Source organism: Penicillium digitatum, chromosome 6, assembly GCF_016767815.1.
Source record: "Penicillium digitatum chromosome 6, complete sequence".
In the NCBI taxonomy this organism is placed as follows: domain Eukaryota; kingdom Fungi; phylum Ascomycota; class Eurotiomycetes; order Eurotiales; family Aspergillaceae; genus Penicillium; species Penicillium digitatum.
The window spans coordinates 2,811,958-2,827,265 of NC_089389.1; the positions used below are offsets into that span (position 1 = coordinate 2,811,958).

A 15,308-nucleotide genomic window follows, 5' to 3' on the forward strand; every position below is an offset into this window, starting at 1 on the left:
AAATTGGCTAGTATGTCGTTACTATGGTGTCGTATGAAATGAACCGTCCTGTCCAAGATGTTAAACGAGATAACGTGCGGATTGCCACTCAGGAATGACGGGTAGGATGAATAAAATGTGTTAGGGCTCATATCAGCTTGACACTGGCATTGTTCAGGTATCACAAGATTTTTCTTTAATTTGCAAGTTGCATTTAACTATTTTCACACAATCCATTGATTTTCGTTCGACTGGAACTTCGGGAACGAAATGCTCTCTGCAGCTACTGGTGCGAGCGTGCTGCTAAAATCACCTATTCCAGAGAATCTAATACATGAACCTGCTCGACAATACTCCCTGACTTCACCTAAAGTGAGTGTCTGAAAAGCGAGTGTAATCGAATGAACACGTGCAAGCCACCGACCATTATCAGTACATAAGTTGGCTAGCATAGTATCATCGTATTGTCGGATGATGTACACCATATTGGACGATATGTCGAACAATATCACACATGGATTTTCCCTCACAAATGGCTGACAGGACGAATAAAAGGCATCAGGGCTCATATTGACCCGACACTGACATTCTGCTGTCGACTGATATGTGATGATTATTGGTTCATTTTGATTTGATGGCTCAGTGTTTGGCAGTTGCAGGTTTGCTCCAGGGGTCGTCGTTACGTTATCGAGATCCATAAGTGCGGGATTTACTGGGGCTGGATTTGCTGGAGCTGGAATCGTTGGAGCTGGAATCGTTGGAGTTGGAATCGTTGGAGCTGGATTCATTGGGGCGGGTGTCACGTCCATACGACTCCCATCATCAAAGTCCAGGAAGAATGACCTGAAAATATCCCGCTTCACGGCAAATGACGTCATATTTTCGCGCGCAGGCTGGTCATTTGCATATACATTATGCAAGAACAGGTACTTCTGATCGGAGAAGAAAGTATGGGTTGAACGGGTTACGGGAATGGGCTGATTCTGCACTACTCACTTCGGCATCATCTGTATACTCTGGGAGCGATCCCGCTCGGCGTTGGGTCTCGAGTTCTTGCTTCGGTTGGAGAAGCGCCTGCATAGTCATACGCAACTAGTTAGACTGCAACAGGTTAATTGAACTTTGATTGATTGATTGATTGATTGATTCTTCCTGGCTGAAGTCGTTTTCAGAAGTTTGAATTTGGTGCCGCAGCCCAGGGGAAACATAGTATTTAGACATATACTCCCGTATGGTGCCTTTGAAGTTCGGAGGCATTATCCTTTTCATGACGTCGGTCATTGCCTTGAGATATTTGGTATTTTCAAGGAAATTGCGAAGGGATGGTATAATTTTCGGATACCCCAAGGCGGCATGCCGAAGCCGCGTGCGTATATCAGGGTCGGAAATATCCGGAAATGCCCTTCCATCGCGGAATATTTCTTCAATATGCTCCCGATCTGCAAGGGATAAGCATGGGCATCGACCCTCTAACAATGAAAGTGTCGTTGAGTCTAAACTCTCCGGAGATTGGCAAGTCAGCGACTGCCACGCCTGATGTATCTCTGACAGTGAATCCGCCAGCTCCTACAGAGACGTTAGTCAAGCTTTATAGATAAGAAGATAGGGGTGACTTTCTTACCTCGGGGCATTTTAGGCTCGGGAGATGAGTCCATATAAACCAGGATATCCAAAGTGCCCAGAATGGAAGTAGTAAGTCTAGCTTTTCTCCCAAAGAAGTAAACGCAGCTCTACTGGCTTTAGGAGAGTAAATCCGGTTAAATTCGCGGCACTTCGTAGGAGACCATTTTGCAAGCCACTCTCTAGCAGCTTTTGCTTTTCCACACCGTTGATATTGTCGGATATTGCGAAATATATCCCCATCACCAAAGGTTTGAGAGCTTTGATCAAATTCACGAAGTCTCCTACGACAGTCATCATTCAATTTCTCGGAGTCGTATATATCAAAATTCCACCAATGGTCATTTGGGTCAAGCCACTGAAGTGCAGCAGCAATGCGGTGTTGGCCTTGGAAACAGTGAAGATTCAAATCACCTAGTAGCTGTAAATCTTGAAAGTATCCAGAGTTAGCCTCCACTAATGGTTGTAGGTCTGTCCCTGACACTTCACACGGAATCCAAGTCAGTGGATCGAGTCGACGACATCCCTCCTGCTCGAATCTGTGGATGATACTGTCGACTCTAGATTTCCTAAAAGCTTGAGATCCACATACATCGTTCCCTTCGAAAGTAACATGGTTCAATCCGAAGACTCTAAAGGAGCCTATACGGGCTGCAGCCAAGCGATGAGAAGTCTCAAGATCATTAAACGCCATTTCGTAAATCGTGTGTAAAGAGAATGACGATGGAGTAGAACCGTGGTCTTTCGTGGGATATAGGATTTCTAAGGATCATGATTATCTAACGCTAGTCTAGAAGTAACGGGGAACCGTGGTACTTTAAAATATCCAATGATGATCGCAATCGCATAGAAGGCTGAGGACCCAGGAGATTGCTACCTATAACGGACTTTCAGGGACTTTTCCATTTTCAATCGCTTCATCAAATTCTTTCTCATGCCAACCATGCTCAATAGCGCAGCACCTACCTTCAATAATTTCGGAACACTAGACCCGCTCGCTATCTTACGTTTCTACACATCGCTCTTGGTCTCCTCTATACCACGACGAGGGATTAATTTGATCACGGTTCAATTTGGGCTACGTATCTAACTATCTAGCTCTCTGTCCCTGTAATAGCTCCTAGAGATTATCCAAAAGTACCCATTAATTCACCTGGTTGAGTCTATCTAAAGTTCTTCCTCTATATCCTCACTATACGGTTGCATCCCCAAATGCTGCGTGACCGGCTGTTGCATAAACGATGGCTGAATCAGTTGCTGTTGCGCTCCTAGATGCTGCGCGCCTGGCTGTGGCATGAATGATGGCTGAATCAGCTGCTGCTTTTCATACAATGGCTGACTGTTGGATGAACCATGGCCAAGTAGATTCTGATATCCTGGCTGTTGCAAAAGTGCTAGCTGAGCCATGTGGGACGCAGGACTAAGCATTGGATTCCAATAGTTGTTGCTTCCTCCAGAAGGGTGGGATGGCGCCGTCCCAGATCTTAAAGTGAGACCAGAAAGAGAAGAAATAGCATCTTGTAAGGCCATATCAGGATCATAAGTAATTGCCTCCGATATGAGTCTGTCTGCTGCCTTCGACGACAAAATTTTCTTGAGGGCTGATCGCGAGATACCATATTCTTGTTGCGGAGGGTTTCCACCGGGACCTTCAAAATAAAAGCCGACAACCATATACGGGGACTTGTTATGGCTAGCGTCCACCTCCCCAATGGCTACCCAATTGACCCCGTATGTCCCTCCAGCCATATTCCTAATGAAATTCTGAAGTTCGTGTATATCCTTCTCCATACGGAGGGTATCGGGAACGCCGGTTGATCTGGCTCCATCGATAGCTAGCTGGCCACCAGCAGCTGCACTTGATACAAGGCGTATCTTTCCACTCGCATTCTCAATCACAAAGCGTGCACCCATCAGTTTTCCAAGAGGCTGAATCATGCGAATCTTCTCGCCAGTTGATGTATACCCAGGATTTATTGAACGTATAACCCTTTGAGGTGTTAACGAGATTGTGCGGATCCGACCCCCAGCATATCGATGATGTAGCTGAAGGGCTGTCGCGCTCGATGGTTGTGCTTGTCTCTGGGGCGTTTGTGCTTGTCCCTGTGCCTGTACCTGCGCCGCTTGCAGTGCTTGTGCCTGCGATGCTTGTGTTTGTGCCTGTGGAGCTTGTGGTGATGCTTGAGCTGGCTTCGTATCACCCCCTAGGTCGCCTGCCTTGAGGTTGGCCTATTGACTTGGATAGGCAAATTTTTCACAAAACAATATGAGGGTTTGGGCCTGGAATGGAGCCATAGATGGGTCCGCGATCGATGTTCTCCATAATCCCATCATTTGTTCATAGCGGATGATACCAAGATCGGGATCTTTCTGTTTCTTGGAGTTCTCCTTTTTTATTTTAACATTGATAATGTTGATAAGCGCAGCTGGTAATGCAATTTCCTTCGCGCAGCCAGCTGCCAAAGGGTTGTCACGTGGGTGTTTTTGGACCCCAAGATATAGTTCTTCCAAAAAGGGAGTTGCTTCCTTATGAGCCTTCCTATGATATTCGGATAGTTCTCCTTGAACATTCTCCTTAGCTGAAGGGCCTCCGTGGAAGAAATTCTGACCCCTATCAACCTCACCCGGAAAGAGTCTCGAAGCCTCGTTTTCGGCCCACTGTACTCCTACCACTCGGTTAGCCAATTTTCTTTATGTCATTCATTTGTTATCTCACTCTTAAACGCCGAATTGGCCCGTTCTTTGTCCTGTGTCTTGTGGAATCTGTCAGGATGAAGAACAAATTTCAACTGTTTGTAATTTATGTCCATGTTTCGCGGAATGTTCGTCTCCCATGCTCGCCTAACTGAGGCGACATCATTGGAAGCAGCCAAGATATCTTGAACTATTGCTTGACGTTGTATGAGTGTGTAAGCCCCATCTTACGACAGGGGGTGACGTTAAACAAACCCGAACTTGAAGTTGAATCAGTTATCTGGTTCTATGAAGAGGCTCAGCCGCGTCGTCAATTTGTGACAACTTCTACTTCCTTCGCCGCCGTCTCCCGCGCAAAGCGAATATATGACTTAAGGCAAGATGGCCCTGGGAAGAGCTGCAAAAAGTCATGCTATAACGATTAGATTAATTCGATGTGATGTAGGAAATACATACCTTCAGCATTTCTGTGGCGGATTGAGATTTTGTGGATTCTGTCAAACCTCAAATACGGCCTCCCTAGGCCATAAACAGGAACCTTGGTTTTTGTTATGGTCTAGTGGAAAAGTACGCTGTATTTCGTTAAACAGATTCAACAAAGTTTGAAACATCAGATCCCCAACTAGAGACAAACGATACGCCCTTGCGTAAAAATGTACTCGGCTCAAGACATTCGATGATAATCATCCCAACAGCCTCAACATCACGCTCGTCCTTTGTGGCGTCGTTGTTCTCAATCATAGCGGTTCCTAGGTTCGCTGGAACCTTTTAGTCTCGCTTTTACCCACGGCTTTTGTCACAAACATACCTATCTTGACCGCGCCCGTTACTGATAGAAGGACTGAATTTGATGACAGGGCTCCGTGAGTGATCTTGAGGTTTATATGCATATACTCAATGCCTGTTAACAGCTCGCGCGCAAAGGCCGCTACTTCAAAAAGCTGAAGACGGCCAAGCGGTGAGCTGAATACTTGAGCCAAGGAAACATCCATAATTTCATAAATAAGAAATACCGCACCCTCGTAATAGATTGCCTCTCGAAGATCAACAAAGTTCTTATGGTGACTTGTTATTATCCTGGATAACTCGCTTTTCGTAGTCTTTACTTCTTTGATGATCCCCTCTGTAAAAGTGGCGTCGTTTGTATGAATAACCCACCCAGGGCCTGCCTGGTTGATTTTGAAGTTTTTTCGATATCGGTCCCATGGATTGCAGGCTATCTTAGACAAAGCAGTGAAAGTGTCCTGTCGCTGCTTTTGAAGTTTTTGAGCACTTTCTTTGGTTCCTTGGACGACATGTTCAAGATCAACCAACGGCCTCTTGAAACGAGGTTCGTTTTTAGACCTCAGGAAAACAGATTCCCGATTATGGGGGCCCTTTTTGTCGGTACTGTTTTCTCTGGATGTCATCTTGGACTCTTTAGAGATCTGGGTGGGAAATAGCAAACCTTTATAAGTAACCCAAGGTCAAAATCGTGGTTTTGCCCCACTTACCATCCGCTACCGAAATAGATAACCCACCCCACCACTTTCTTGACTAAATTCTACTCTACCAAAATGTTCATCATGTAAGAGTCGCCTGAAAACCAGGTATCGAGGGTATTAGGTCGTGCTGAAGACGTTGACCGACTCTCCTAAGCGTCAGAATGGTCTGTGTTGCATGCGAGTGAAGATCGGTATCAGATGCATTGCGTATTGTCTCCAAGGCTACTAGAAGGTCCATGTTGAAGAGGGAAGAGATGGGATAGTTCAAAATACCTGATAAATGCCGCGCCAAGAACATGCTGTTGACGCCTAAGGCACACAAGCTCATACACGACCGATATAAAAACGAAGCATAGCCCCTTCGTCCATCTCGCTCGTTTCTCGACCAGCTCACTCACCGAAGTCGGACCCTACCAAGCACTCATCCCCCACCATTAAAGCTTACGTTAACTTTATGGACACCAACGCGCTTCTCGATCTCGTCCACGTGGCGCAGGGCCAACTTTGGGTTGACAAGGTGAATGAGGCCCACATGACAGGCCGTCTTTGCCAGTGGGTGTCGACTTTCCATCCAGATAACCTTCCTTGTGTGCTTGACGGTACCTTTCATCATGGCGCGTTTAACGCCGGCATGAAGATGGTCTTCACTGACAGCACGGCCTGGATGGTTCGTTTCCCTCGTTTTGGGATGGTCTGTGAAGACTACACAGATGAGAAGGTTGCTATGGAGGTGTCGGCCCTAAATCTCATTCGCAACACGACTGCCCATTCCCGTCCCAACAGTTCGGGCTTGGGGTCCCGCTACCAGCAACAGTCTTGGTCTAGGCCCTTTTATCATGATGGACTTCATAAACGGTGTGAGCCTTAGCAGTCTTCTCCAGGACCCTAACGCCGAGCGACCTAGCAGAGTCATGAGGGACGATATCAGCGATAGTGATATTGAGGTTATCTACAGAGAGTTGGCCAATTTCCTGCTTCAGCTTTTTAAACTGGATTTCGATCGAATCAGCAGCCTGCCATTGCCACAGACCGAAGGTCACAGCCCTACGCTACCACGACCGTTAACATTCAAGGTACAAACTATCATACAAGATGGAGGAGTCAATACTTTCGGTACGCATTATCATCATCCTTTTCCCTTTTTATACCTATAGCTCTCATATAGTACCCTGACTAAGCAAATAATATCTAGGTGACCGAGCCAAAGGATTTGCTACAACAACCGAGTATTTTCGATACGTCGCCGGACAAGATTGGAAGCAGCTCGTTCATCAACCAAACTCAACTGTTGGTTTCTATGATGCTCAAAACAAATATATCGCGTTCAAAGTTGTAGAGAGTCTTATACCTGAATTTATCAACGCAAAGTATGACCGTTGCAAGTTTAAACTAATCTGTGACGACCTCGGCTTGGCAAATCTGATCGTCCGTGGCACGGAAGATCTTACTATTGTTGGATTAGTGGACCTTGAGTGGTCATACATCGGACCCGCCCAACTGTTTGGCTCGGCACCGTGGTGGCTTCTCCAAGACAGGCCCGTCAACAGCACGTGGGATTGCGAGGGCGAAGAGCTGCCCAAGATTGGGTACCGGTACTTCAGATACTTAGAGGGTTATATACGTATCTTGGAGGAGGAAGAGACAAAGATGCAAGGGCACGAAGAGAGAGAGCTCTCTAGTCTCGTCAAGTGGTCGCAAGCCTCCGGAGCTATGTGGTTGCATATGCTTCTCTCATCTGGTTTCAACGACGAACATAGCTTTCCTTTTACGCAGTTGCGTACACATCTGGGGCCAACTGAGTGGGCAAGGTGTGGGATGGAATTTGACAACCCAAAAGAACTTGAGGAATTCGCGGCGCGGAAGGTGAAGGAGATGGATATGTATGAGGAAGCCTTGGAGGAGATCGAAAAGAGCAAGGCGCTCGTCGACAGCGGGAATATGTCAAAGGAGGAATTCATTGCCAACCACAAGCAGCGTCGCTTATGAACACCAGCCTTGACACTTCGACACGGAGTATAGGCTAACGTTAGATTTCTAAATTGATATTTTGCGAGAACATCTGGAATTCACACCTTAAATGCTTGTGAAATGGCAACACTTGTAGGAACTTCACAGGCATCTGTTAGAAAAAATAGTGCAAATGTTGACCGTCTTGACTTCAACAAAGGTTCGGTCAGTTCTTCCTAACCTTGTTTCGCCCAGATCTGACGTCGGTAGAAGTCAATGAAATGACTGGTTGCGGTTGTAAACATTGTTGTTACTACCGATTATCGACGCATAGCCCATGGGTAATTCAGCATGCCCTTGACTGCATGTCTTCCTATTCAGTCAATCGTTTCATCCTGAATTGGTTCACTTGATCTCATTCGTCCTGAATGCATGCCAGCTCACACACTATTAGCTTGTTTTGATAATCTTCGAAAGTCACTTTGCAGTAATTGGTAGTTAAAAGAGACTCAGACAGTGAGCTCCATGACGTATTGCCATCTGGCTGTGTCTCTTGAGGCAATGTAGGTGTAGTGGAAAAGCGGGTATCATAAATTGATAGAGGTCGAAGTCCTGGTTACTGGATATTACCGGCAGTTTTGGTATGCAAGCTTATTACTACGACATGGAGGCTAACCCGCTTCAAACGTCTTACGCTGGTAAGCTGAACCTAAAGTCATGTACAAAGCTTTTGTTGACAGGTCCCAAAAGGCAGACACTCTGGGTCAATAGACAAAACTATCACGTCGAAAGAAACTCACGAGGTTATTACGTCAACGCTTCGTCGGTCACAGCGTTTGATCGAAAGGTCTAGAGCTGTCTAACAGCCTTGCTGATTGTGTCCTTGTTCCATTTAATTTGTTATTCTGTTGTTACTTGAATACTTGCTGCATTTAGACCTGCTGAATAAAGAATACATTATTACAGCACAGCTAATTAGCGATAGAGGAAGGAGTATATTCTCGAGGTTATCTCAGCAGTTGATGATATCTATGGATCATGTGGTTTAGCTACATAATGCTACCTGATAATAAAGCACTACAGTTCCTTCCATTCTAAATCTTCTAAGGCTTATCCACTCACTATACTGATTATCGACTCTCAAGCTGATCAAATATCTCTTTCACCCCATAACTGAATTTTTGATAGAGTGGGCACTAGTGCTCAACCTTGTCGCATGCGGGATAGTGCAGCAGCTGGTAGCCAAGCAAAGAGTACAGAACCCGAAATCGGTTTTGCCCCTAAAAGAATCAGGATCCTCAGGGGGAGGGAAAACTCGTGCCCGCCAATTAACTGAAGGATATGCGTCTTTCACCTGATTTACAATGCTATACACATTTCTCATGCCGAGTTTACCGACTCGATCTTCAAAAAGCCTAATTGGATCTTCCATCTGGACAGGCCATCACATTAAAGTTGCTTGATCCTACTGCCATGAGAAAACAGGAAAAATATTTGTGAAAATTCAGCAACTTTTGAAATCGTGCAAGATCGGGCAGTTCTCATGCGAGCAGGCAGCTTCGACTAGTCGCATCGGAAGCAACGCAGGAGGCGGAGCTCGGTGATTAATTATTTGCCTCCGAGTATTGAGTGCCTGGTACATGATCCTTGTCGAGATGAAATCATCCAAACTGTTTTTCAATGCACCAAAGCTCCGTCTCGGGTACAGTCCGAAGCATCATCAAACAATTGACAAAGTGACCTGTCATACTCCTCCTTATCTCGGAGCTTGGCAAGTATGACTTCCTCAACATCGGGGGCCCAGAAGTCCGATACAAGCCGCGAAAACTCGGAAGCAATCTGATGTGAAGGTGCAAAAATCGGATAAACATGTTGACGGAAGAGGTTAAATAAGCCCTTCGGGCTGTCCAAGGCATGAAAATACCAAAAGTTTCCGACTTGCCAACCATTTCTCATAAGAGTGGTCCTATAAGAATAGACATTGTTGATAGGAGGAAAGAGTTTTTCTTCCTCCTCAAAAATACCCACGAACTCTTCGTACGCCTCTCTGAATTCTTCAAGGTGCTCTCCTGTTAATTCATCGACTGAACGACCGGTCAACCAGTATGGAGGATGCAAAGTTTCGGCTGGTAGTGAACAGGCCCATTCGAGGTCAATCACAAACTTAACGTTCCATTGGCTGTCAACGAAGATATTACTAGGATGGAGATCTGTGAGCCTGTAAAAGAAAGGTCCTTCTCGATGTTCTCTTTTAGAGAAATGAGGTATGAGTGCTTTCATCATCGTTAACCTTGCCATCTGAGCCCGGCCATCATCCGCATCGCTGACGGAGTTTGGCTGGTTCCGTATACGACTATCATGACAAGATAGAAGATCAAGATAGTATGCTTCCGCTGCCGAGTAGGTCAAACTTCGACCAATGTTAGTCGAAATCCCCCCGTTCTCTAATTGATGGAGTCGAAGAGTGAGAGGTCGATTAGAAAGTCGCAAAGCTCCATTCGAGTCCAAGGTCCAAGATCCTATGCGAGGTAGCGGCACCCGACTTAAAGAGAGCATAATGCGAGAAAGTCCCTTGAAAAGGTTCGTTCTCTTATCCCGTTGATGGCGGTATTCGTCCCAAGTCTCTGAAAGCATTTGCACATCTGAGTTGCCAATATAATCCATAACCAAGTACCCACTTTCGAGCATAATCGAACGTTGATGGCAAATATAGGGGCAGGGCAGGGAACACCCCAAGAGCCACATAATAAATCTTTTGATTGACCAAAGATATCTGGGGCCTAAAGGGGTATTCTGCGGTTTCGTAAACTGCATAAACCACACCACACGTTAGACATCATATAATCAAGAACGATATCAATTGAGCTTCTATACACTTTGGCCACCAACAAGTCCAAACCCCCATAGCTGTGGAATAGGTATTTCCGGACAATTCTCATGTATCCAGATAAACGTTGCAGCTTCGCAGCGAAGTTTTTCATCAACATTGCCGGGATTCCTAGTTTCTCCAATTTTGTAGGGTAAAGGGAACCTGATAAGAGCTTGCTTATTCGGATGCTGACCTTGTTTGCTGACATAGAGCGGAATGCAAACATTGAAGCTGCCGTGGACCCATTCGTTGACGCCTCCAATCCGGCAAGTTTCTGAAGGACCGAGACCTAGATGATATGATGCGACATTCTCGATATCATCACGCTTGCTGTACAGTGACACAAAGATATCAATGCGCTGTTCTGGAAATCCCAGTTCAAGGAGAATGTCGTCTTCTTGCTCCAGCGCTGACTCCAAAGTTGTGTTACCCCGGAGGAGTGGCAGGGTGGCCCCGTGACATGTCATCGCGAGAGCTGGTTGATTGATCTAAGAGAACACCCTATACAACGATGTGCACTGTTCTGTCGTGCTTGCCCAATATGGTCAAGGTGTTCTTTGGCTTAAGGCAATTAGATGAATTTCGGTGGGAGGCATCTCCTGAGGCTCCCCCTTCGAAAGAAGGCGGTACGATACACTCTTCACCGCCTTGGTCTTTTCCAGCCACAATGTGATATAGGGACAGCAAGGCCATCCCTTATACGTACGGGTACATTGGCCCCACACTGTCATCGAGGAATATATTTAGCATTAGGTTTTTATTTGCTGCGAAGAGGAGATGGACTCATTACACGTTGAATAGGATACGGTTTATGGATGAAAAGGACTGTTGACAAAATTCCAGCTCGGCCAAACAATATTCCTGTTCCAGCCTCCGCGAGATCCGGGGAGCCCTTGTGGCGCGGGCCCGGCCCCGCCTTTCAAATTCCTTCACCTTCCAGTAACCGTGCCAAGCGCCCAACCACACCCATCCTGGGTAGTTGGTGCGCCCCACCAAACGCAAAATTTCCAATTTATCATCACTTTTGTACCTATTTTACACCACACCACGATGTCAGACCGAACCAAAAAAATGGAAACCCAAATCCAGCTTGCATTCAAAGCCTTCTCCCAGGCTAACAAGCCTAATATCGCCCAGCTAGCGCGGGAATTTGACGTACCATACCATCGGCTTAGGGCTAGGATTCATGGCCGTCAGTCCTATACCGATCGTGCCACAATAACCAGGTCCCTAAATTCAATTCAAGAAAAGGCGCTCACTAGCTGGGTTCAATCCCTAGATAGTGCGTATACATCACCTACCGCAGAGATGGTTGAGGGTGCTGCAAATGCCATTCTAAAGAAGGCTGGTGAAGATCGGGTTGTCGGCCACAATTGGGCCTATCGCTTCATCACAAGACTACTCCCTGGATTCAACTATATCACCCAACATCCAAAGGAGAAATCGAGGGTTGATAGTGAGGATTACGGCGCCTTGCTTCTTTGGTTTAATAACCTTACCCAGGTTATGAAGCATCACCAATTTCTTCCACACGAGATCTTCAATTGGGATGAAACCGGCTACCGAATTGGCAAAGGTAAAGCACGTAAGGTTATTACCTCGCGTACAACCAGTTATATTGCTACCGGAAGCCAGTCGGAATCAATTACTGGTATTGAATGTATCTCTGCCGATGGCTGGTTGATGCTACCGTGGTTTTTACCTAAGGGTAATACCCACATGGAGGAGTGGTATGAGAATATCACTACTACCGATTTTCGAATTAAGCCTACTACCAATGGCTGGATTGACGATGAAACCGCCCTTCAATGGCTATTCTCCTTTCATGAAGCTAGTATTAAGTTAGTAAAGAAGGGTAGGCCAAGGCTTCTTTTAACGGATAACCATGGCTCCCATCTTACATTCGAATTTATCGACTTTTGCACACAAAAAAACATCATCCCACATTTCTTTTTACCCCATACAACACATCTCTGTCAACCGCTCGATGGCCCAGCATTCCAAAGCCTAAAACATCATTTTCGTACGATGAATAATGAGATTGTTATGTGAGGTGGAAGTGCAAGCAAAAAACGGAGTTTTTTCCGGATCATTCAATCGGCTAGAGATGAAGCTTTTACCCAAAGAACAACAAGATCATCTTTTAAATCTAGGGGTATCTGGCCACTAGATCCAGAGGTTATTCTTAAACCTCTACGCCAAAGAGATCTTGAAGCTGAAGGGTCCCCCCTTAGGATTCTTACGCCATTCCCCCCCCCCCCCCCCGATTTACAAGCTCAGCCACCAATTCACCACCAGATACAATTGAGCGGGTTAAAAAGCTTAATACTAAGTTTCTCAATGATCTAAAGAAGATTGAGCATCTATCTCAAAGCGTTCAGAGGCATATTCGACGGAGTGCAGATGCAAATACGCTTTTGTCCCAAGAGGTTGAATTGTTAAAGGCCTCTTTGAAGAAGGCTCAGTTCCACAAATCAACTGTAAATACACCAAAAAATGGGAAATCGCTTCTTAGGACTAAAGGCAGTGTCCTATCACCTATGTGTGCAAATAGGATGATGGTAAAAAGACAGGATGCCGATGCTAAGAAGCTAAAGCGGCTACAGGCAAAACAGGCCAAAGAATTGGAAGCCCAACAACGGGCCCAGGAAGCAAGGGATTTATTAGAAGCTGAGCATGAAGCTTCAATGGCGGCAAGAGATAGTCACAATGGAAATTGGTATATAGATAGTCATGGTGGTTACATGTAAATAGTATTTTTATTGAATGAAAAATTGGAAATTTTGCGTTTGGTGGGGCGCACCAACTACCCAGGATGGGGGGTTGGGCGCTTGGCACGGTTACATAAAGCTTGGATGCAGAAGTAAAAAGGAGAGGCCGAACACCATGGCTAATGTTGAAATTGTCGCAGTGCAGCAGTCGCGGTGGCGAGTCTTTTATCGGTGCCCTGGATGCCATCAAAATAAATTTGACTGTAAACATGACATATTGCTTCGGTTCGTAGATGAGTGTGATTGTATGATTGCGAAGCGCCGGAGGGGGAAGGGGCTATAGTCGAACTGGAAACAAGTTGGCTGGAAAGTCATGTGATGGGTCCAACTTGGATGCCACAGCGCTTGCATGGTTTGCATCAACTCTCCTCTATAACCCTTGGATATCCTCCTTTCCACTTGAGAATCAGTTGGAACACATTTCCTCTCCCAGAAATGTCATCGCTGATTCAGTTCATCCGCTCAATGATATATCCTATATTCATGCCAGTATGGTATTCGGGATATGTCGTATTTGGTTTTGTCTCGAGGGCTTTCCGTGCCGGGAGACTCCAGACGAATGACCCTGAAGACCCTCATATCTCTCCAGCGCCAATTTTAGAGACCGTGAGTTGCACTCGTCCTTTATTGACCTCGAAATATACTCATTCATTGCAGGACGACTTGCCTTTAGCTATAGACGGTCTCAACACAATGTCTAATGTTGAAATTATTCACGTACAAAGATATTACCCCCCAGGAGTTTCAGAGATTATCGGTCGTGGTGGCGAGTCTTTCATTGGGGTCCTTGATGAGTTTACTGTTCTGAAATACCCATGTATCCCTGGCAATGATGAGGGCATTCGAACGGAGGCTCGGCTTCTCGAGGTCGTTGGAAGCAATCCCAGAATTATTGCCTCAGGAGGTATAACGGAACATGGGCTTGTCCTACAGCGTGCCCTGAATGGAAGCTTAAACGACTACATCGCGACACAACCCGGTATATCACTCGCTAGAAAGATACTCTGGTGCAAACAAGCTGCTGAAGCTATTAGCTTTATACACGGAAAACATATCATTCATTGCGATATCAACCTTCGGAATCTTTTGCTCGACCACAATCTTGATCTCGTTCTAGCAGACTTCCAGGGAATGTTGAAGTCTATCGACGGCAGAGTTATATTGGATGGATTCTCTCGGGAGTGCTCCAAGTCATACATGCCTCGACCCCATGGGGATTATGCGTGTGTGACAACTGATATCTTTGCACTTGGCTCTGCTATTTACTTCATCATGATGGGCCATGAGGTCTTTCCGGAGCTTGACAGCTTGGAGGATGACGAAGAGATATTGTCTCGCTTCCGAAGTGGGATCTTTCCGAACGACAACCACGCTTGCTACGAAATCACGGAAAAATGCTGGAAGCAGCAGTATCAGTCTGCGGACGAAGTGGTTTCTGATATCTCTAACATTCAAGCCTCTGAAAGAATCACGGAGTAAAATCAGCAACAAGAACTTAAATTGACATTCAAGAAACTAGTACATAATGCTGCTGTTAAAAAACGTTTCCCAGATTTCCAAACTACAAAAATTTCTGCCAACTTGAACGCGGGTCGGATCTTGATCAATGCTTATATCTTGGTCTCAACACTTCGGGCATATTCCTCCCTTCTTGGTGCTTTGGCCCATATGTTTGTCTTTGTATCCACCGCAATCCGACTTGCCACAAGGTGGCTGAGGATCATATGTTATAATAACATGCTTCGGCTGCGCAGTGCAGTTGACAAATTTGGCGGTGTAGACGAATCGAATGCACATTTTCGAACTGAGCGGAGGACTTAAAATAGGCTAGCCAACATAAAATTGATGAAATTGGGAGCGAGAATTAGGGCAAAGAGCTTACTGTGGAGTGCGTCAGAGTTATTGCGTCGGTCTGATAGATTTAGATAATCGGGACGGGGCGGT

The 15,308-nt window shown here is 45.8% G+C and overlaps 5 protein-coding genes across 5 annotated transcripts; 2 read left to right on the forward strand and 3 right to left on the reverse strand.

Moving 5' to 3' along the window:
- Positions 1-2,766: 2,766 nt before the first annotated feature.
- Pdw03_6005 (putative glutamine rich protein) lies at positions 2,767-3,537 on the reverse strand (the record flags this gene model as incomplete). The annotated part of the gene is made up of 1 exon (XM_014683000.1): positions 2,767-3,537. The coding sequence occupies one exon, from the start codon at positions 3,535-3,537 to the stop codon at positions 2,767-2,769; it is 771 nt and encodes a 256-aa protein (XP_014538486.1).
- A 1,066-nt stretch (positions 3,538-4,603) lies between these two features.
- On the reverse strand, positions 4,604-5,285 carry Pdw03_6006 (Tyrosine-protein kinase, active site; the record flags this gene model as incomplete). Its single annotated transcript, XM_066101224.1, has 4 exons — positions 4,604-4,705; positions 4,750-4,760; positions 4,953-5,051; positions 5,102-5,285. 4 exons carry the CDS (start codon positions 5,283-5,285, stop codon positions 4,604-4,606), a joined length of 396 nt encoding a protein of 131 aa, XP_065958164.1.
- A 946-nt stretch (positions 5,286-6,231) lies between these two features.
- Positions 6,232-7,763, forward strand: Pdw03_6007 (Protein kinase-like domain; the record flags this gene model as incomplete). The annotated part of the gene is made up of 3 exons (XM_066101225.1): positions 6,232-6,550; positions 6,603-6,890; positions 6,970-7,763. The coding sequence occupies 3 exons, from the start codon at positions 6,232-6,234 to the stop codon at positions 7,761-7,763; spliced, it is 1,401 nt and encodes a 466-aa protein (XP_065958165.1).
- Positions 7,764-10,504: 2,741 nt separating this feature from the next.
- On the reverse strand, positions 10,505-11,060 carry Pdw03_6008 (Aminoglycoside phosphotransferase; the record flags this gene model as incomplete). Its single annotated transcript, XM_066101226.1, has 3 exons — positions 10,505-10,532; positions 10,599-10,722; positions 10,787-11,060. 3 exons carry the CDS (start codon positions 11,058-11,060, stop codon positions 10,505-10,507), a joined length of 426 nt encoding a protein of 141 aa, XP_065958166.1.
- Positions 11,061-13,799: 2,739 nt separating this feature from the next.
- Pdw03_6009 (kinase-like domain-containing protein) lies at positions 13,800-14,843 on the forward strand (the record flags this gene model as incomplete). Its single annotated transcript, XM_014683005.2, has 2 exons — positions 13,800-13,970; positions 14,022-14,843. 2 exons carry the CDS (start codon positions 13,800-13,802, stop codon positions 14,841-14,843), a joined length of 993 nt encoding a protein of 330 aa, XP_014538491.2.
- Between the last annotated feature and the right edge of the window lie 465 nt (positions 14,844-15,308).